We start from the raw sequence: 23,184 nt of genomic DNA on the forward strand, positions 1-23,184 counted from the left end.
CAGGACAAAATTATGGAGTCACTTCTTCTACGGTGCTCATATTTCTAAATACTTTTATGTATAATACTTATAAGGGTACTCAAAGCTGCCAATTCTGAAAATTAAAATAGATTTTGTAACTGTACAAATAGTTAATAGTTTAATTAATATCCAGGAATCCTATCCCATATTCTACCTAGTCTTGGCTCAGTCTCCCGGTACTTATTTTGATAAGACAATTAGAAAATAAATTTTCATATTAATAGACAAATATAGAAAAAGTGCACGTAAAACAAAGGTACGAGATTGAAAATGTTGTCAAACCTATACAAAACCTGTATAAATAAAACAGCTTATTGTCAGTAAAAGTAGTAGTGGAAAACCAAGTACTGTTACGAGAGAATCAACCAACATAAGGCATTTCTCGTGTAGAAAAACTCTATGAAATATATGAATTCATAAATTTAATAAGGTTACCGATGAAATTATAATACATTACGTAATTACATATACAAAAAAGTAGTAAAAAAAAGTTAGTAAAATTAACTTTTATTCCAATATCCCGTGATGTACAAGTCAAGGAAACAGTAATAATAGTCTAAAGATAGCCTTTCCATTTTTAAAAGTTTAGAGTATTTAAAATGGACGGATTGTTGAGAGAGTGCAGTAATCTCCACAAGTCAGGTGGCGAAGGTAAACTTACGAGGCAGGTCTACTTTATCTTATTCATGTAACTTTCATCATTAGCCTACTTATACAACACGACGTTGCAAAAGTTACCTGTAATAAGAAACGAAAATACCTCTAAACCAAAGTTGACGTAACTAACATGTTTAGGTAAATGTGATTACTTTTAGACATGTCACAACTTCAATAAATACATTTCTTGTGAACGAATGAGCTTCTATCTGTTAGTTATTGGTAATACTTTCTAGTTGACAGTTACTAGCAATTAGTATAATATTTTGAAATATGCAAATTACAGCGTTTTTGTGTGTATTTAACTAAAATATCAAGAAATAATTTTAGGTTTTATCAATTTACTCAGCAAACACTAAAACTGGAATACATATTATAAATATGTTATGAGTTTCTTTTGGGGAATGGTTTTTTAAAACTGTGTTACGAGGTTTTTTCAGCTACTAAAACCTCACGTAAGCTATTTCCATGTGCTGGGTTTTAAATTTTTTAAGGGAACTTCAAAGCTGTATGTATGTAGTTATGAAAAAAAAACCAACCTACCTACTAAATTGTTTATTTAATAATTGGCTTACGTACCTCGTTGTCTACTAATTCTAGAACTTATTTATGTGGTTGCAAAGGTATTAAAACTTTTTATTATGAACACAGCCAGCTGAAATTATTTACATAGAAATCACTCCACAGGATGTAATTTAATCATAAATCCTGTTTTAATCCTGTAAAAGCTCGGTATGCTCATGACACAAATGGGTTGAAACCATGGCGACCGCACGAGTCACTCTAGGGATTGAAAGCGAACGAGACGCGTAACCCACTTATAATTCACTCAATCAAGTATAAAGTGGATAAATGTATTGAAAAACGTGAATTTCAATAGACCACTGTTGAAACCACAGTTAAAATGCATCTAGTATTTGAAAGACTTAATTTATTGAAACAAAAGCTAATAATTTGGCTCACTTTGATAAAAAATATATACATCACTTTGTAGTAAAAGAATTCCCTTTATCAGAACATACATTTTTATTATTTAATATACCAATGTTGATGATATTTTTCGTTCAGGTCGGTAGGCAGGAAAACAGTAACTGTTGGTTGTAACCATTTACAATGTTTATTTCCATTGCATGTGTTGTCAGGGTGCAAAATATAAATATATTTAAAAGTCTATAAGATTTTTCAAGATACCCAGATAACTATATTAAAAATATATTTTTTATAATTGATTGTAGTAGGATAATGTTAAACACTCATCTATAGAACGTACATACCGATCACTGTTCGAAAACTGTCCACCAGGATCAGCACCGCGCACCACCTACTTTTAGGGTGGTGTTTACCCTTGCAGTTTCCTGAATACCCCGCTAGAGCTCCGCCACCGTCCAACATTACAAGTATATTGATTGTAAGCCCAACTTTCCTGGCTGGTGCTGCTTTCTGCTGAAGATATCGTGTACTATTCCAGTAGATAATGTTTGTAGAACTATGTATACCTTATGATTAAAGAATTTAGATACTGATGGATAAACTTAGATTGAACGATAGATGTAGATAGATAATTAAGAGAGAAAAACTAGATGATGTTTTTAGTGGACTGTATTTCTTTAAACTGAACAAAAAGTAAACATGATATAAAATAAGACCAGCTGTTAGAAACAGTGAATTAGAAAAAATAACTTTAAACATTCTCCCCCCCCCCCCCCATTGCACCGAAGGAGCAATAAATATTAATCACTGACTTCAATTGGAAGAGGACAAAGCTTGACTATTGGTCTTTTCAATGAGGTACTTGATGTTCTCAGAGTGGCTACTCGGGTAAGTCCATCACGACCTGGATGAAGTTCAGTCACTCTTGCTAGCGGCCACTTTGATGGTGGTAATTGCTCATCAACAACAAGAACAACTGATCCGAGTTTTATTGAACAGGAAGGAAATCTCCATTTGTATATTGCTTGAAGTTGTTGAAGGTACTCCCGAGACCACTTCTTCCAAAATGATTCCAACATTTGGCGAGTTAATTTCCACCGAGTAAGTCTTGATGTGGGTTGGTTTTCTTGATTAGGTTCTGGGATAGTAGTTAAAGATTCGCCAACTAAAAAGTGCGCAGGGGTTAGGATTGCTAGATCGTCTGGATCTTCTGTAAGCTGGCAGAGAGGGCGAAATGATTAAAGAATTTAGATACTGATGGATAAACTTAGATTGAACGATAGATGTAGATAGATAATTAAGAGAGAAAAACTAGATGATGTTTTTAGTGGACTGTATTTCTTTAAACTGAACAAAAAGTAAACATGATATAAAATAAGACCAGCTGTTAGAAACAGTGAATTAGAAAAAATAACTTTAAACACCTTAACAAACTATTTGTTTTACTATAATAAGTAATGCATACATATTAACCTTTAATATTACCTTAATGTGTGTGTTATTGATATTACCTTTAATGTGTACAGCTGATACAACAAAATGTATCTCTTATTCTGTTTTTATTTGACATTAATAATGTTTTTTTTTCAGTTTGAACCTCCTTTGGAATGCTTATCTTGCATTTGGAATTTAAATTAAATTCCATTTTAGATATTGAACTGTGAACTAATCTAGTATATTATTGACGTACTCTACAATCTTCAGTATGTATAGTTAATTTAGTTCAAATGTCTATATTTGTAAAATATTTGCGAAGTCTTAAAAATATCTCTTTAGAAGTTTTAAATTTAAAATATCAAATCGTTTTGCGATATACCACCAAGCTACGTAATGTTCAACCAATTTAAATTATGTTAAATCGATTAAAATTTATTGAAAACTACAAATTCTATTATTTTAAATGACAAAATACTTTACTTTCTGGCCTTATAATTTTTTGGCCGTGTCATTACTTGATTAAACGTTTAACGTGACTAAGTCAAAGCTTTGAGTTAATTAATTGGTTATTCCTATCACTTCTGACCAGTAGGTAGTAGTTAGTAGGCTATTCAAATAATGACTTATAACTCATTATAAAAGAAATTGAACTTCTGCTGTTCAAGTAAAAACAAGTATTTAAAGATGTTAGGAGATTTTAAATATTTATATTTTTAACTCCATAACTATTAAGGTTTGCCAAGCTAGAGCCTAAAATAGGTTCTAATAAGATTTAACGATGTTGAAAAGAGAACAACTATTATTGTTTGCAGCATGAGTAAAATATAAATTCGGATAGTTAAAATGCACTAGAACTGTAAAAAAATACATAATTGAGCTTTTAGTTATGTTAAAAGAAATATAGGTACTGGTAAATAAATAGAGATATTTTAAACTTTCACTGACGGTTCGAGTCTAGTTTCCTTCTAGTGAGGGAAACAATACTATTGCTATTATTATTGTTATTAGTTATCCATAACAAAACAATAACGGTTGTTGAAAATTTTTCTTCATTATATAAATTATATTCACAGAGTAACATCCCTTGAAATGCAATGACCAATCTATTCCTTATTGATGTTGCTACGCTTGATAATACTCGTCCTTCATTCAATATTAAAAGCCCCAAAACATTTTTCTTATCCACGTGAACAACATTTAAACACAACCAACTGAACACTCAAACGCATTTAAACGCAAAATACCAAATATTGCCTTTCAATAACTGGCTTGCAATAAAAGTGACCAATAAAACGTAAAACTGAAAAAATAAACTTATTGTAACACGTAAAAGGTGTTATAAATAATCACTTGTTTCAATTTGATTTGTTAGGATAGCTTTGTTTTGTACAGTGCTTTATTATGATATAAATTGGAAACAATATTTCAGGAAAATTTTCATAAAATGAAATCGGAAGATACATATAATTTTAAAATTTCTTAAACATAAAATTTAATATTCAGCAAAGAAGCTATCCTTACAAGTTTAATTTGATATGTTGAGTTTGATATATTGAAAAGACATCTTTCATATTAAAATGAACCTTTTTTAGGTTAACAGTAACTATACACCGATTGGGATGTTATTGTATGTCATGCATGTTTCAATACTACTAACATACTAACATACTAATATCACTAACTCAATTTTATTATATCTAGATCTTTTGATGTTCTAATTATAATATTGTATTTATTAGTATAATTGTCTTTTCTATAAGAACTAAATTACTTAGGAGCGTAATTACGTACTTATTTGATAAAGAACTATTTTCACGCAAACCACGTATATACCACCGTAAATCTTATCTGAGCAATATCGTAAACCAATAAATCTGTAAAGCAATATTTCTCAGCTCATGATTGTTTTAGTAAGTACTTTCTTACCCCTGAGGGGCTTGGAGATTGAGTTTCAGGCAAAAATGCAACCAAAACGTATAATGATAACGGATATTTTAATGTATGTACTTATTATTTATATAGATTTAAAAAATAGAATACAATTTTAACAAGAGGTTTTTTTAACAAAAAAAATCAATATTGAAAAACTGGATATTCATCATAGTTAGCACTATATTCATACATTCACATTCCTAATGTTAATTAGATGTGCAGGTTTAATGCGACTAGAACATATCTAAGTGCATAGGTATGGCATGAATTGTTCCTGAATCTCCCTTTACCTTGTAGTGGATTAGATTATTCGAGTTAATTCAAGAATAAATCATGGAGGTTGTTGAAGAACATGTTTAACAAACAATAAGCTCTCATGATATTCTGACTTCACCTGAAATCTAAATTTGATAAATAGAATATATGATGTCAGAGGTGGAATTGCACACAAGGAGTTTTGGCAAAAAGCCAATAATTGAGTTAACAAAGGGTTAGAGGTGTTATTTATAATGTCTTGTGACATGAGTATGGGTTTTATACTTCAACTTAATTTAGCAAAATTATTTGAAAATTCAGTACGGTAATGTAAAAGAGAGACGATTTTTTTTTACACCTCTCTGTTACCCTGTTTGTGATAAAACTACACTTTATATACTGAATTGGTTGTCTAATTAACCGATACTACCTTTATTGCATGTGTCTTTATACATTCATTTCATTTCATCAATGTACAGCCTAATTCAAAGAACCTTTCCAAACATAAAATAGAATTGTTTTGAAATTTTTTTGTGCTTTTGCTACATTTGCGGATGACACGGCGATTTTATCTGTCCACGACAATCCTGCTCAAGCTACAGCAAATTTACAGGTAAACTTGGATGAAATTTCACATTGGTTTAAAACATGGAGGTTCAAAATTAATGAAAATAAATCAGCACACATTACTTTTACCCTACATCAGGCTACTTGTCCTCCAGTGGCCATTAACAATATTCACCTCCCTCAAGTAACAGAAATAAAATACTTGGGCATGCACTTAGATGCAAAGCTTAATTGGAAGGCACTTATCTGGACTAAAAGACAACATCTAAATTTAAAAACAACTGAACTTAATTGGCTTCTTGGATCTAAATCAAAACTTAGTACCTACACAAAATAAATTGTTACTGTACAAAACAGTTCTAAAACCAATTTGGACTTATGGTATTCAGCTTTGGGGATAAGCATGCACCTCAAACATTGAAATTATTCAACGTTACCAATCAAAATTATTACTTAAAATTGTCAACGCACCTTGGTTTGTTACTAACAGAACACTTCATAATTTATCTTAAAATTCGAACAGTCAAAGAAGAAATAGCAAAATCTACTGGAAAATGCATTTTAAAATTGGAAAATCATTCAAATCATCTTGCACTTAATTTATTGGACAATCACAACACCATTTACAGATTGAAGTGACATACGACATTGGACCTTCCATTCAGATTCGGCTCAGTGTTATCAAAATTCTCTTTGTTAGCTAGTGTTGACAGTGGTCAATCACTAGCTCATGTTCTTCAAGTTAATGTTATATTATTATTTATATCATTTGCTTATTGTTCAACTTGAACAGATTGTAAATTAAATAAAGTTAAAAAATATATTAATTTTGTTACACCTAAACGTTAGTGACGTGTCCATTGTCCAATGTTTTAACACTAAAACCACTCAATAACTTTTTTTTTCTGTTTATGCTCTAATGAAACATGACAACAAATGACTATGCAACGACAATGACTACTGGTATTTAACGACTAATAATTCAACACAACTTAATCGTCCTAAATTTTATTAATTTGGTGATATTAAAATTTTAATTTTGAACTCATCTTTCTCTAACATAAAAGTGTGTTATCTCGCCTAAGCGAGCGTCAATGCAAAGCAGTGCACAAGTTAGAACAATGGACAAGTTCCATATAGGGATCAACAGCTTATGATACCCAGATATTGTCACATATGATAGAACTTTGTCAAGTCAGTGACATTGTTGCAGAAATATGTTTTTTCTTTGTTGAAACATTAAGACATGTAAGATATACAAAATGTTATACCACTATTTAACACGAAGTATATTGACAACGTCATGAATTATTCCGTCCTTTTTAACTTGAGATTCAAGTGTAACCCATAGTTCTATCCGAATATTAAAGAGGTCTTTTCTGTTAGTCTGTATGTGAGTTTTTTACGGAAAAAGCAAAATATTCTAAACTAGTATATTGCAAATTTTACACAATGGTAAACCATGAATTCAGCCAACTTAGAGGCTTATTCGTACCTTTTAAATTTTCTTGAATCAAACACGGTGTCAATGGATAAATCTAGGTGGGACAGGTGGGATGTAAACAATAATTGGTCTCCATGGGATCAAAACGAATTACACAAATGTTTTAATTTGACATTTTCATACCTTGATCAAAAGTAAAAAAGGTTATAATTTTATTTTCCTAGCCAATCGAGAAGAGAGTTTTGTAAATGTGGTGGCAATATTTACATTTAATTGTAAAATAAATAAATATGGTGTATGGTGTTTGACACTGTATGCTGACAACCAAATTATTCTTTTCTACATCTCCGTCTCGTTGGCAAGCACTGGTTTGTTAGTTTGTAAGTATATAAATAGTGTATAGGATTCATAGAGATTTACTGTTTAGTCTAAGCTTCATACTTGGACTGTTACCAGTTTTTTTGTTATAAAAAGGTGTTTATGTTGTGAAGGTTAAATTGGATTATGTGACTAACCCATCCGACCTTATTCGCTGTGCTGAGTCTCATATACATGGGTTAGAGTTACATCATGTTATGTTCAATCTAGTAAACATGAGTCCAAAAGTAATGCTCACCGTTGTCTGTGATGGCTTTTATGTTTTTATTAAGCATACGTAAATATCATAATTAAGTATGTAAGTGCATATTATTCCTACTCCATTATGCATTAAAGTTATGTAACATAACAATTTTAACACAATTTACTCTTTAATATACTATTAACCTTATATTTGGCGGTGGTCCTTTTTGGACCACAAAATATGTAGTTTTCAGTGGCATGGTCCATTTTTGGACTTTTCTGGTCCTTTATATTTATTTTTATATTTTTTTCTACACTTGTACTGATTTGCTTTTATTACGTTTCATTTAAGTTTTAGAAGCCAATTTTTAACAATCTTCTATATTATAGGCTTACAATAAATAAAATAAGGGGCTTTTCCGGTACATCCCTTATTCAGACGACCTACTTAACCGATTTTGTTATTGAGATTTTATTGGGCTTCGCCCTCTCTAGCGTTTCATGAATTTAGAGTGTACTTTTAATAATTGACTGATCACTTCAAAATGGTTGAAATCTGAATGAAAATAAGGACAGCTGAACTTTCAGTTAAATGTTTAACCACAGTCAGATTGGAAACAAAAGACAACAAATTTGATGAACATTGATTTTAAATAGGCTATTTCATTCATAACTAAGAGTGGTAAATTACTTTTCATCTTGTAGATCTAAAAACAAACCATCTAACTTATTGTAAACTTATTAGTTTTATCATAATAATTACTGTATTCAACAAATTATTTAGAAGTACATAGATATTATTTTATTATTCGTTTTGCCTCGGAACCGAATCCTTAAACATTTGCAATTTACACACGGGTCAGCTCGTTATAAATATATGTTGAGTGATCAGCATGCGTATAGGTTGATTTGCATAACTTATAACCATAGCTATGCATAGCCAATGCACTAAAATTACATTGGGCCTCTAGTGTTAAAATTACATTCGCATTGCCATTGGGAGGGCTTCGATGCTGATTAGAACGGGATTTTGTATCTATACCAAAGATATATGAAAATTAATTTATTTTATTATTTTGATATTTTGAATAGGCATATGAATATATTTACAACGTTACAGGGTTTGTATGTGTTGTTACCATTACAAAGTAGATTAAAATTTAAAAAATTAAATTTTCTCTATATAATGGATTCTCATAAAAAAAGTAAATATATGTAAGTACAAATTTCTACTTTTCTTAACTATAAGACTGAATTCAGGAGTTCATATTTTATTTGATTTGAATATGTATTACATTGATAAATTGTATCGAATTCCGGATGTAAGTAAAACTGGAGTTACCTATGTGTATCTCACTAAGTTGCAGAGAACATTACTAAGGAAAGTTTAAATTTGTTACTAAGAAGACCTAAAATAGTTATTTTAAGTTATAGGGATTAGTGTTTCGCTAAACACATATTTGTCTGTACATTGACCTGAGTATTTAATATTTAATGTACGAACAAGATTAACATGTACATCAACTCTTACAATACCGATTACACAAGTCAGTGTTGTTGAACCATATAATACAACTTTTTATTTTGGTTCAAATATATTTGGTGCCCCAGCCTTTCACTCTCATACTATGATAGTGAGGCAGATTTATGTGGATTTTATGTAGAGCCGACATTTTATTTTTCTTGATGCAAAATTCAATTTAAAACAAATAAATTGTTACTTTGCAGTTGCGCCCTGTCATTGGCTTTTTTATATGAGTTCTTGTTAGGTGTAAGATATGTTCCAAGTATAAAGTGAAAATAAATTATTACTTCATGGAAGTGCATACATTGTAAAAAATAAATAATAAAAAGGTATTTATGAACTTTTATGAAACCTTTAACAACATAACGAGATTTCCACTATACAAAACCATTACAACAAGACAAAGATACTGCTGCACGGTAAAACATGACTTTTAATATTTCTTACTTAGTCGCTAAGTCTGTTAACTCTGGTGGATTTGTTACAGGACAGAATTTACTAGCATGAAAACGTCACGAAACATTTTTTTATTATTTTAGGTTCTGGAAGAGAGTGAAAGTATCCATAATTTAATTATTGCAGTAGTTTTTCTAGCAGAATTAAGCCTACTTCTGTGTAAGGCTGATTAAAGATAGATACTATCTCAAATGCAGAGATTCTACAGATAGCAAGGTTTTGCTCGAGGATTTAAATAGGTTTTTAATTCAAGGAATTTATTACATAGTACCTACATAGTAAAAATGAACTGGCTGTATTTCTAAATTTTTTGCTACTAGGAAAATTTATCTCTTTTTACTAAAGTAGTATTAATGCATAGAATACTACAGTAGAATGGATAAATTTGCTAAGTTTTCTGAGAATACAGGGTGATTGGTATAAGTGTGCCAGCTGTTTTATTTGAAAGTTATAAAATATATATAAAAAATTAAGTTATTGTAGGCCTAACTGTCTTGGATTTTTCATTTAAAAAATGTTGTTCAAGTTGAAAAATGGTTTTAGCCGCCACTTTTCTAATTTGGCCGCCAACTTGGATTTTTCTTATGGAAGACCCTATATTTTATAATTTTTTAAGAAATTAAATCCCATTTAAAAAACGTTTTTATTTCCTGGTATTTTTTCTCTAAAGCTACTCATTAAGGAGTTACAGCGTGTTAAAACTAAGTAAAAACTACTTGCAGTGTACATTCTGCGCCATTCTAATTACCCAATATAAATACATCGTTTTCTAATTTAAAAATGTTCTACCATTCTGGAAAATGTCGGTTATTTTTTAAATAATGGAATCAATATTTTTTATGTTTTTAATGATCTTTTTAGAATGTAGATGCAAATTCAAGACTTATTTAATTTACTCTTAGTATTTTCTCGCTTATCTTACTCGTGTAACTACATGGTACAGAAAGTACACCGCAAGTATTTTATTCTTAGTTTTAACACGCTGTAGCTGTAACTCATAAATGAGTAGCTTTAGAGAAAATAGTGCCACTGAATAGAAACGTTTTTAAATGGCATTTACTTTTTAAAAATATTATAAAATATAGGGTCTTCCAAGAAAACCTAAGTTGGTGGACATATTGGAAATATAGAGGCTAACATGATTTTTTCAACTCGACAAAAAGTTTTAAAATAAAAAAAATCCAAGGTAGTTACAATTTAACATATCTTGATATCTCTTATACCTTCCGAATATAACAGCTGGCACACTTATATCAATCACCCTGTACATCTACGAGAATCCTATCTACTACAATTAATGAGTTAAATCTTTAGAAGAATAACATGGCATACACATTACTCAGTACATCGTCAAGCATTTTCTAACAATAAATAAGCGTAAAATGAAACTATACAATAAGTGAAATTGATTGCACTGTTCAGTCCCTATTCAGTATTATACCCTATTCCTATTCAGAAAAACAAATATTTTAAATTCTAAACATTTTGGTATCCGAAATACTAATTTTCGAAAAACCTTTCTTTCAATCACGATTTTAACGGTTAGAAACAGCTGATTCGCAAATCTTCAAATTTATTTTAGTGTACCAATTTCATCCAAACCTTATGTGGATTGGAACATTTTACGAGATTGATTTTGGGAATACATAAGCAAGTATGTATGTATGTTTGTTTCATCAAACAAAACACACGGTTTACGGTGACGTATTAAAACAAAAGCTGCTTTTGACTTTTGGACCTTAAAAAACAATAAAATGAGAATACATGGTATTTTATCATGTGTCCCACTTGAATTAGGCTGTAAATCAATGGATAGCTGTTCTAAATTCAGAAATCATTAGAACCCGATACATCCTTTAAAACATTTAAACAAATATATTCGTGAAAATAACAATTGGTACCATCTATATTGTAACGTTACCAGTAGTGGTGCCGGTTAGATGGTCTTGAGGTTCATTAGAAGTGCATGAGTAATGACAGTTCTCAAACTTTGCTAATACTCTGATGCAACTTTGTTAGGCGTCCCACTAACTCTATTGCTGTTTATATTACAACTTGCCCATTATTGAGATTGAAAGGTATGCAAATATTTTGTTAATTTATAAGGTAGATTTTATGAATGTATGTTCGAAATGCAAGTTTTCATTTAGTATTTAGCTAATTATTTATGATAATAATACCGTAAGCTTTAAAGCCTTATTAAAAATAATTTTTCTTTTGAAATTCTTTGCAAGCTCTAACGACTTTTTTGAAGTGGGTAGGTAACGGTTCGTTATGAATTGTAATCAAGTAAAATGCAAAACACCAACAAACAAATAATTTACAAAATTATGTGTTTTTTTGGAAAATTTCCCTTACCGTAGATAATAATTATGGTTATAAAAGTGTTTTGGTTGTTTCACCCAATAAATCATAATGTAAAATTTGCCGAGCCCTTTTTAACACCCCGAATATATATGTGTACCCATAAACGCAAAAAAAAAGATCCAATATTGATGAAATTTGGTAAACATGTTTAAAACTACGTTGATTTGAGTAATCGCTATCCAGCATGATTAGACTATTATTATAGGAAGGGGGTTGTATGGGGTAAAAACTTGAGATTTTCTTTAGCTCCCCAAACGTAAATTCTGCAATTTCCTTCCAAAATATATTTTGATAGCTTAAAAATAAAAATAGTTTTGTACATTTAAGTGTTGTTATTTGCGTAACCGTTACGAAGAAAATTAAAAAAAAAAAAACTTTAATAAAAACCGCCCATGTTATTCTAATGGAGAATAAAGAGGCCGCCAACCTCTATAAATAAAATAAAAAAAATTAAACTGTTATTATGCTTGTATGTAGATATATTTTAAACGAGTTTGGCAAATTTTCTTCTTTCATACTAACCTATCAAACCTTTATTTAAAAAACCATACATTGCTACATTTCCTGTAGAGCATACATAAGCATTCATCGAACCAGCCAGGAAAATGGAAATTTGCTTATTCTACAGGTTTGCTGCAACGGGGGTTTTACATTTCCTTTAAATAATGTTAACTATCCTGAATGTTTACATAATGTTCAAACGCGTTGAACAAGTGACCTTTGTCAATGATTGTAATTTTTCACTTAAATTAGTTTGCTTATTGTAAAAATGAGTTTGGGTGGTAACAAATCAGTTGAGTTTTTCTGGATGTTCATTATTTCGGGTTGGTCTATTCTACAACCAAAGAGAATTTTTGATTTTTTTTTTTAATTCGCAAAAATAAATTCTCTAATTAAATTTGGATAAGTTAAAGAGGCGTGGCACTGTTTGAAGTACTTAATAAATCGTTTTTAAAGGGTGAGCGTCCGTCAAGCGTAAAATGGACCAAAGTTTAGGACGGGCTTTATTTTGCCTAGGGGAGTGGTCCAACTAGCCATTCAGTTTTCGTGAGATGATGAAAAATCTATGCAAATTCCAAAGGAACAGACAACGATTTAAAATCATACAATTGTTGTTCAACAAGGGGCTGCACATTGCCCAACCCAAATCCATCTATATTTGTAAACTTCGCTGCTCCTGTCATCACAAATATTAATTTTTGCGTTTCCTGGCATTCGGCCTACATATCGATTCTTTTATTGTTATGTTTTAGTCTTGAGATAATCTTCAACCCATGTGGTTCTCAAGACATTTGCTTATTTTCCTGGTGGTAGTTAGTTTTAGTTCATCTGGTATGTTATCCAAAACTGTATTACAGTTGATAAAATATCAGCAGTTTACGAAACTACCGTTGAGATTTATAACCTTAGTGCCTCCACTTCTGATGGGCAGTTTCCAACATAGTCATCCATGTGGGCAGAGATATCTCATTACAGTACCACAAGCTTTTTGGATGAGAATTTGTATTTCATATTTTTATTTTGATGGTGATAGTGGTGGAGGGCAAACTAAATATTTGTGATGCTAGAAGCAGCAGTGTTAACAATAACTTAAATATTTTATGCTAAGTAATCCCCAAATTTGTTCAAAAATATGTAAAACCAATTATACATGATTCTATAAAATGTAATTAATTTATGTACAAAAGTAAATACAGTCAAAAAACTGTAGCACTGATTAGAATACAAGCAATTTTTAAATATATTTTTTAAGCTACCAATGTTATTTTATAATAACAGCCATTTCAAATTTGCTTAGTGTTCCCAGTCTCAATAACAATTGATGATGTAGCTTTACCTTATGGTTGCTAGTTTACCAATACACATTTCATTTTAAATTCTGTACGGCTTTGTGAATTTTAATAATTATGTCCTGTGTTTTTTCATCAATTTATAAAAAAATTACGATATGTTTTGTGTTTACATCAATTATCAATTATCAATTATCAATCATTAAGATGGGGACGCCACTTAGGTGCGTTTTTTAACCCAAATATGAGTGAAGGATGAGTGTAGAATGGTGTGAGATGATCTGTGTAGCTTTGTTACTGACTAAGATCAGCTGTTTCATTAGTCAGGATCATTTATTTAAAGCCCAATGATCAGGAACAGCTAGGTCCAGTTTCGAACCATCAAAAAGCTATCTCTACTGTACAGTAATATTTTTGGGTTAAGCAACTTCAACTGACAGAATATTTTCTATTTTATCATTTCATTTGTAAAAGAATATAACGTAGCGTAGCAGAATGGCAAAGAAAAAAAATAATAAAATAGCAAACACAACTTGAATGTCAAACGTTACGGTCAGTAATAAGTTTCATTTCAGACTTAGCTCAAACACAAATTCCCCAGTTGTCAGCCTAAAGCGTTTGTTTTTCATGATAAAAGCTCATTATGAATAAACTCTGACCTTTCTCAGTTTATATTCAAAGAGACATGCTGTGCTAAAACAGTAGACTATTGCAGCTTATTAAGGCACTAGCTGGTGTATAACTAGTGACAAACAGTTCAATTTTAATTTGCATCGTCGTATTATTTCAAATCTGAGTTTCTGTTGCAATAGAAAATAAATAATTATAGAAATTATCTAATCCCTCTGAATACAATTACATGCTACTTTTATACTCCTTTTTAATATTCTAGACTCAATCTATGGATAGTATTTTAATTGAGTGAGAACTTAAGAATCAAAAATATATTTAATAACAAACCATAAGATATTCAAAATTAACTCCTATTTATGATTATTACAAACGTTCTGTCAGAGAACCTACTCAATTGATTTCAGTCTAGCATCGTCAAACAACACGTATAACAAAAAAGAAACAAAAATAAAGTTTACATTTAAAAATTAAATAGTTTTACTTCAATTTTTTTACACAGTTGATTTCAGGTATGATTACAAAATTTTACGAAATAAATACCCTTGCTAACATGTAAGGGTTATAATTAATAAACAACTTTTAAAGATATGGAAAACTGAGTTTAAACCCCATATACAAGTGGACAATTTAAGTAGATTTTCACCTAACGATTATTAGGGTATTAAAACTTTTTAGCCTGAAATAGCTGAATTTAGATTAAAATTATATACCGATACCACAAATGTGTTTATTTAAAGCAGAAATATATACATATACTATGATCATACGAAGGGAGATTAGTTAATTAGTTTAATATTGTAACACTTATTTCAAGCAGCGATAAAATAAAATAAAAATTTATCTTGTGCTTTTGACCATTATACTTAATGTACACATGTTTTCATATCTTAAATTATTTTAATTTCACCCTGTCAGGTGAAAATCCAAAATTATTACTATGTATAAAAATATTCTAGGAACATTCGATTTCAAATACCATCACAATTTCCTCATGGTGTAAAACAAAGTGGTGACGAATCAGCACCACAAAGGGGAATTGATTATCCAGCCAGCTGATTTAATCAGAATCCAAGCCTGGGTAAATTGTAAGCATTCATGTAAATTAGCTCTATGCTAATCTGCTGGACACTGACTCCCTGATTATTCGTGGTCATATTGGGCGAGCCAATTAAAAGGTAAACACCAACCAGACAATTAGAAATGCATAATAACGAATCTAATCTAACCTCTAATTTAGTCCGGGAACCGATCGTGTGCTTTCGGTGAAGTTTGGCTACGTTCGGAAAACCTCGGTTGAAATCGGTGATGTTCGGGTACGCTCGGCTCGCCTATATTCAGACATCACAACAAACCACTATCAGTTGGTCGTAGGCCTAGAACGGGACTTGTTGTGTGCTCTTGCATATTATCGTGCGAGATTACGTTGTTTACAAACTGAATAGTTAGGAGTGTCGTGATGCATTTGCTTAGAACAGTACAGCTACAAAATGCTGCTGCTAAAGCATAACCAGTTACTAGAATTACATTTGAATTGACCTATAAGTGAAAATTATTTTTGTGAGTATTATGAAATGATGTGTATGAAAAATAAATGTTTAGGGGTCTAATGTTTCAAATAAATATAATTTCATGAAGTAAAGTAAAAGGTGGATTCGTTTGTCTAGATGTAAGATGTAAGAACTTAAATATTAAACATCGTATTAAATAGGGATTTTAAAGATTTGAATACAAAATTATAGTTTCTTGGCATATAAAATAAATAAAAATAAGATTAGTAAAACGTGATTACTAACAGCATATAAACCCCTTGAAACAAACACTAATATCTACAGCTATATAAATATGATGTGTACAATTAATGTTATATGGATTTTACCAGATATCAAGAAGCACTTTAAATAGTAAAAACTAGATATTACTTTTAATTGCTAAGGTCCCTGATCAAATACATTTTCATGGACTAACTTGTATGTATATTTATTCTGTAGGTAAAATCTACAAAATCAACTCACGTTAAGATTTCAACGTGATTTTACGCATCTAAATACTGTACAAGAAAATCAATACGGTAAATGTACTTAAACTACATCACTTAAGCAACTGTAATACTAACAGCGTGTTTCCATTATATTTACAATGTCCACCAGTTAAGTTTTTTTCCTTTTAACGTTTGTGTGTAATTCCCAAGAGAACAACGCATTTTTGTGTTAAAGTTGTATACAAATAGATTATAGTATTTATTTAAGACACCCATATTAATTCTAAATCCAAATAAAAAGTTTACTTATATAAATCCAACATATTGAATTACTTAAAAAAATGTTATCTTTACATTGAAAATTTACAATAAAAGAAAGTAACCCTGTACATTCCTGTTACATTGTTACTTGCTTGAATATTTGATGGTACATTTAGCTGATTTGAAACTGCCGTTCCATTTACACGGGAACTTTACACGCAGACCTTAAAGTGAACAGTTGTTGTGTTGTTGAGCACAAAAACTGCAAATTTTGGAAGGAAACCCTGTAGGCTAACGTGATTCGAACTTCGTTGTGGTAATATCAGTTGTAAGAAAGTGGAAAAACACTATCTGATAAACCACTGTTATTTCATATTTTAGACTACCTCCATTTTAATTTTTTAAACTAGGGTCTTTTAGAACTCCAGTCTATAGTTTAATAATTCATATTCATTAAATTAAAACTCAACTAAATTAATTACTTGGAAACTGTTGGACTGTAAAATATACACTCCCCCGTTTGTTTATGATACTCTGATGATCTATTTGATATAGGAGTACCGGTACTACAATTTATAGTTTTTATTTAGTTTGGTTTATAAATTTAAAACAAATACAATCTGGTCTTCAGAGTTCGAATTATATTTTGACAGAAGCACGTCGTATGTCACTCAATTCAACTAGTCCATATTTACTTAATGACGCAAGCCATGCATGTAATTATGTTAACTGGCAATAAAGGAATATTTGATTTGATTCAATTTAAAATGACTCTAAGACCGACTACATATGTAACAGGGAATATCAACTACTAACGTCAAAGTTATGTCAATAGTCAATTGGTCAAAACTACCGCTAATGTCAACGGTTTTAACAATTTATATTTCCAGAAATAAATAATTTACTTAAAATACACTCAAAATAATTTACTTAGGGATTTTGTATACACCCTAGTTGTCATAACCCTTTAATTTTCGACTAAAGAGATCTGTCCAAAGTAATCCTTTTACACCCTCAATAGTTTAAGTTGCAATTAACTGTAGCTCATCACTGGCTTAAAATCAATAACTTAAACTACATTTAAACTCAGATGTGGTTCCAAGGGGGCTGGCGCTATAGGGTCTAAAGCCCTTCCCCCATTGGTGACCTTTAGAAATATAAATTTAAACACACCTTTCGTCATAAAGATGTAACGGAGGTTATCAACACATTTCAAGACCTTAAAAATTGCTTTAAAAGTCACCAAACTGCTTTTAAAATAGCAAATTTTCTGGGTGCGGATCTCTGGACCCCTCTCCTGGGACAAAACAAATCCGGTAACCCTCCCCTCCTTAATAAAGTCCTAGAACCCACTGTTTAAACTTATCCCCTTAAAACTTTTAACAACAACAATTTTTCACACCACAGATGTAGCAAATGCAGCCACTTTAAAATAATCGTAACTGTGAAGTGTTAAGTGACAAAGTGATGTGACAATATGTCGGACACGACTGGCGAACAACCCTCTTCTCCACAACCACCGTCGGCGGTCAAACAGCCCTCTCAGGAACCCAGGAAAGTCCACCCCAAGGTCGTGACCTTTGTCAATGTTAAAGAGGTAAGACAACCCAAAAATATATTGCTTTCATACAGTACACGTAAACAATCTGTATTAAATAAGACAACAAGTAAACATACGCAGATTACCTATCGAACGTCGTACCTAAGTAAATACTGATTTAGACTCAGTGAATCAGTTGGTATTTTGTAGGACTACCAACCCATAAAAGTGTGGTCAAAAGTTAGCATACCCGTACGCGCTAATAAATCTCAGTACAGCTGTATGTTGCGGGTTAACCCCTTTCTGTGTTGGATACGTTCAACCAAAAAAATTATTTTGTGGTTGCACTCTCATACCGATGACTTATGTAGGCCTGTAGTGCATAAGTAGTACAAAAGTAGTACATAAGTAGTGAGGTTTTGAAGAGGGCCACCAACCTATAAAATGTGAAAGATAAAAAGGATATGCTTGGAAAAAACGTAACAGTTCATTTGGCAATTCATCGATCAACAAAATGCTGATGTTTATCTATACTAAAGAGGTGATATTGCAAAGAAACTATTTAATTTAAAGTATATTCTGTATATAAATTTTGAAGGTAAGATTTGAAATGAGAATTGAATAGAAAGGGTTAACTTTAATGTGAATTTGATATTTTACTTTTTTCTGTTTGAGGTTAAAGTTTTAGAGTTGATTGCAATGGTTTGCTGCTATCCGAGATTAAATACTTTAATCAAACCATATATTAAAATAAAATTGAAAACTATGGTTTTTTTTCAACAGCAACGAAAATCTCTAAAATATGAGTTTTATTAAAGGAGGAAAGTGATAAAAATTAGCGAGACGAGGTGCCACAAAATTTGAACTCGACAGATTTCTAGAATAGTAAGAAGGGTTAGGTGTTAAGTGGAGATGCTTTATATTTCGTGTTTGTCATCTTGGATTAGGTTGCGGAAAATCTTTACTTCATTTTCTCATCAAGTTCTTCATGTCACAGGCCTACTATTAAAAAAAATATCTCAATAGCCTACATACAAAAAATTGCATAGTTCCAAAAATAATACACACATAAGTAATACCATACTTATCTATTTGTACTACCCGATCATGTACCCTAGAATAAAAACAAGTGAATCTACTTGAGCATAATATTAGGTTAACTTAAAGTTGATGAATGATCGTTCACATTAACACCAACTCACGAATACGTACTGTAAAACAAATGTTCATTTAAATAAAAGTGAGTTTGACTAAAGACTAAAATATCCGTATTACACATATCGAGGTAATAACTGTCAGTCGATGACAAAGGAAATAGGCTGGAAATTAGAAAGCATTTCAACTTCCCCTTCAAAATGTATGTACTTTGTATTCCTACATATCGCACATACTACATTTCACCTAAAGAAGTATAATTATTTTTATAACATTTTTTTATCATAACTTTGATTTATGAATTTTATTTGTTAATCATTGTAATTTGTTTTCAATTAGACTATTCGATCATTAACCATTTCATTCATGTAACACAACATCACTATTTAAAATTAAATTTGAAACAAATATTAGGCTATTAGGGATAAGGTGCAATTATAAATTGTACTTATATCATTTGAAATGTTATACATACAGTTCTACTTATGAGTGGATTTAATTACCTATACGATTCCTGTTTGACCATTGCCTTTGTACAAATAACACCAATTCCCACCACAGAAGTATTATTATTTTACTAATATTTAACGATATATTGTATTTATCATTGTAATTTTTTTTTAAGTATTCATGTATATATTTAGTATTATACGCATTAAAGAGAGCTAACAGCTTAAACAGCTCAATACAAAATATAGGTGTTTGGTTAATGTAAAACTGTACTTAATTAATCCTTAGTCGTTATTTAATATATTTAACAAACGGAGAGTGTAGATATATTTTGAGCAAAGAAAGTTTAATTGCTTAGCAGCTCTCTTTAATAGGACTTTTTTACGTATAATAATTACATGTATCAATGATGATCCAGCATTGATAATTTAATGTAATAAATCGCTGTGATTGTTTATAATTTTAATTGTTTTATAATAGTAAGTAATACACGTTTGTGTAAGGGACGGAGTGGATGGTGGTCTATTCACGACTGGGCGTTACCTTTATCGAGCTGAGGAATTATTTATAACCTTTACACGTTGTTCCACAGTTGCGGAGAAGGTTAGAGTTATTTACCTTCATAGAGGGTTAGCTCATCATACTTGCACTACCAGTGTTACTATGATTATTTTGATTATTATATTGTTTGTGATATACAGGGTGAATCACGTAATGTGCCCACTACTGATTTTAGACATTACGATGAAAAAAAACTCCTTACAATGAAGAAATACAAAATTGTCCACACTAAACCTACCTCAATATAGCTTAAAAATATGTAAATTTTTTTTGTATACAGAATGTACAGAAACCAGAGGTTTGCTAGTTTAATTCTCATAATTGTCAAATATAAACATATGTCACATTATACCTACATAATTTTAAGGTTAATATACACATTTTCGTGATATCAGTACTAGAATTTTTTATAAATTTAAAAATAACAGATTTCTATGTAAACATTTGTTACTACATTAAATAACCTATACATTTCTAGGAAATATACTCTAAATAGACTTTTCAACTTCTTATGAGCTACACTTTAAATCAATATGATGTATTACAATATTATCACAAAAACAAAAATATAAATATAAATTATTTTTTGAAAATAGTTACATTAGGACAGTTTGGAATTAGTTATAAAACTCAAATATTTCAAATAGTAGAGTATTTTTCAGATTATTAAAATACATTTATATATATTGTATTGAGTTTGAATGTAGGTAGTTAGTTTATATTGGCAGTTTGAAAGTTTTATATAAATGATCATGTTTTCACACTTATAAAATGTAATTCTTTATAACCTAAAAATTGAAATAATTATTTTTTTTTATTACAATCTACCATTATTATGAACGAGAGAATCTAAATATCACAAGGTATAATAATCTGATTGTATAAAAGTAACAATACATGTTTTACTTGTTTCTCACTAAATTTCGTTTCCGTAAATAAAAGATAATATTTTGGATTTCATATTCAAATTTTTACTGTGTAAATTATTATTAATTACTTAGTTGCATTAAACTATAATTTAAATATGCGCTAACAAAATATTTGCTAGAAATTTAACATATTTAAACTAAAACGATTTATTAAATTATATATTTAGACCATACCAAACACAAACAACTTAAAATAAAATAACATTATGAATTAAGATATGAGCGTAATAAATGTTTTTGTGAGAATAAATATTTAAATTAATTTTTTTAAGCTGTAATTGTAATGGTATATAAAAAATAATACATCTCAAATTTTCACTACACTATCTAGACTTGTTGAACGAGAACCATTAAGTTTCTCAACATGTAAACAAAAAGTGTCATGTTTATAAAAATTGTACGTACTTGATGGGCCAACACAATTAATATCTCCAAGGATAAACCAAAATGTAGCTCTAGTAGTTTATAAATGATGAGTCAAACTATTAATTAGCTCAGTGTGGAATTTCCAGAATTAAATTCCACACGTGTCAGTTGAAAACAAGCTGTGTGAGAAGTGGAATCTACAATTATCCATTTTGAGGCTGGTCGACATTCCGTAAAATTAATTAAAATTGCCAAAATGTTTAGTTCCATCAAATATAGCCTTTAGCATTTTTCAGCTCAGTACACGTCTAGTTTTGAGATCGTATGGGTAATCTTTTATGTAAGGTGTTTTAACAAACGTGTTTTACTACGTAGTGAAAGATATTCGTAAATTCGCCCCTTCTTCAAAAAGTAGGCTTTCTAATGTATCTACATAGATGTATTTGTTTTCAAAATGTTGTTTGAATTTTACCTTTGTACCAGCAAAATAAAAAATTCGCATGTCAGAATTCAACAATTATTCAATCCGGGTATGCATGACATTAAATAATTCTATTCAAACCTATGAATAGCATAATTTAACCTCGAACTTTGAATTTTCTCCTGAACATTTCAACCTTAAGTAACTCAACCAATGCTTGCATCAAGAAAAATTGAGAAACTCAAAACTATTTGGAACCAAATTCCGACGAGTGTGCAAGTTGTGACATGTCACATCTACAGCTAACTGTCCAGTTGTTCTTTGTTTGTTCCAAAGTTTGTTCTGCGTCGTTGTTATCAGGATTATGAGAATTCAGGACTGCAATGCTGTTGTGGATCACGTGATAGAAGCTTGTCACATTGTTTCACTTAATATGTCTTCACTTTATAACTTGCATTAAAGACGATATTAAATGTTCTAATGTCTTGTAGTTTGCCTTGTGTAATTGACGTAGTTTTAATACTACGTTTAAACGTCTTTTACAGAATTATTTTATAAGGAATTTGTTATTAGCAAATAAATGAATTATAGTTCTTAGTAGACTTTTTATAGATATATAATTTAAAACATGTGTTCAAATAAGATTTATTACAAAAATTTTTATTTTATGAATATTTTAAAATGTGTTTTAAATATTGTTGATTTTGAAAAAAGTATAGTAATAATGAATTTGTTCAATAAGCTTACTTTATAAAATATCCTCGTAAAAGAGGTAATTCACGAACATTGCATATTTATGCAATTTAAACCTTTAAAAAAGTGTTTAAACGAATATGAAGTAATAAATGTGTATAATACTATACAAATTCTAGTTATAACGTAGTGTATTTATCATGAAATATGTTTTAAGAAAGGAATTTTTGATCAGATAGCTTATTAACAGTCACT

At 30.2% G+C, this 23,184-nt stretch overlaps 1 protein-coding gene across 7 annotated transcripts in view; it reads left to right on the forward strand.

The window, feature by feature from the left end:
- Positions 1–23,184, forward strand: part of LOC128994109 (inactive dipeptidyl peptidase 10-like) — a 416,624-nt gene that overhangs the window by 248,496 nt on the left and 144,944 nt on the right. For 4 of the 7 annotated variants that reach the window (XM_054418383.1, XM_054418382.1, XM_054418385.1 and 1 more), the window contains exons 1-2: positions 16,017–16,132; positions 18,222–18,411. The exons of the other annotated variants lie outside the window; for them this stretch is intronic. In XM_054418383.1, coding sequence (XP_054274358.1) covers positions 18,292–18,411 — 120 coding nt within the window. In that variant the 5' untranslated portion in view covers positions 16,017–16,132; positions 18,222–18,291. Of the gene's footprint in view, positions 1–16,016; positions 16,133–18,221; positions 18,412–23,184 lie in introns of those variants that run through there. 7 annotated transcript variants of the gene reach the window in all.

This window comes from Macrosteles quadrilineatus, unplaced genomic scaffold, assembly GCF_028750875.1.
Source record: "Macrosteles quadrilineatus isolate MER2022 unplaced genomic scaffold, UCM_ALF_1.0 Scaffold_5__1_contigs__length_97177068, whole genome shotgun sequence".
NCBI lineage: Eukaryota > Metazoa > Arthropoda > Insecta > Hemiptera > Cicadellidae > Macrosteles > Macrosteles quadrilineatus.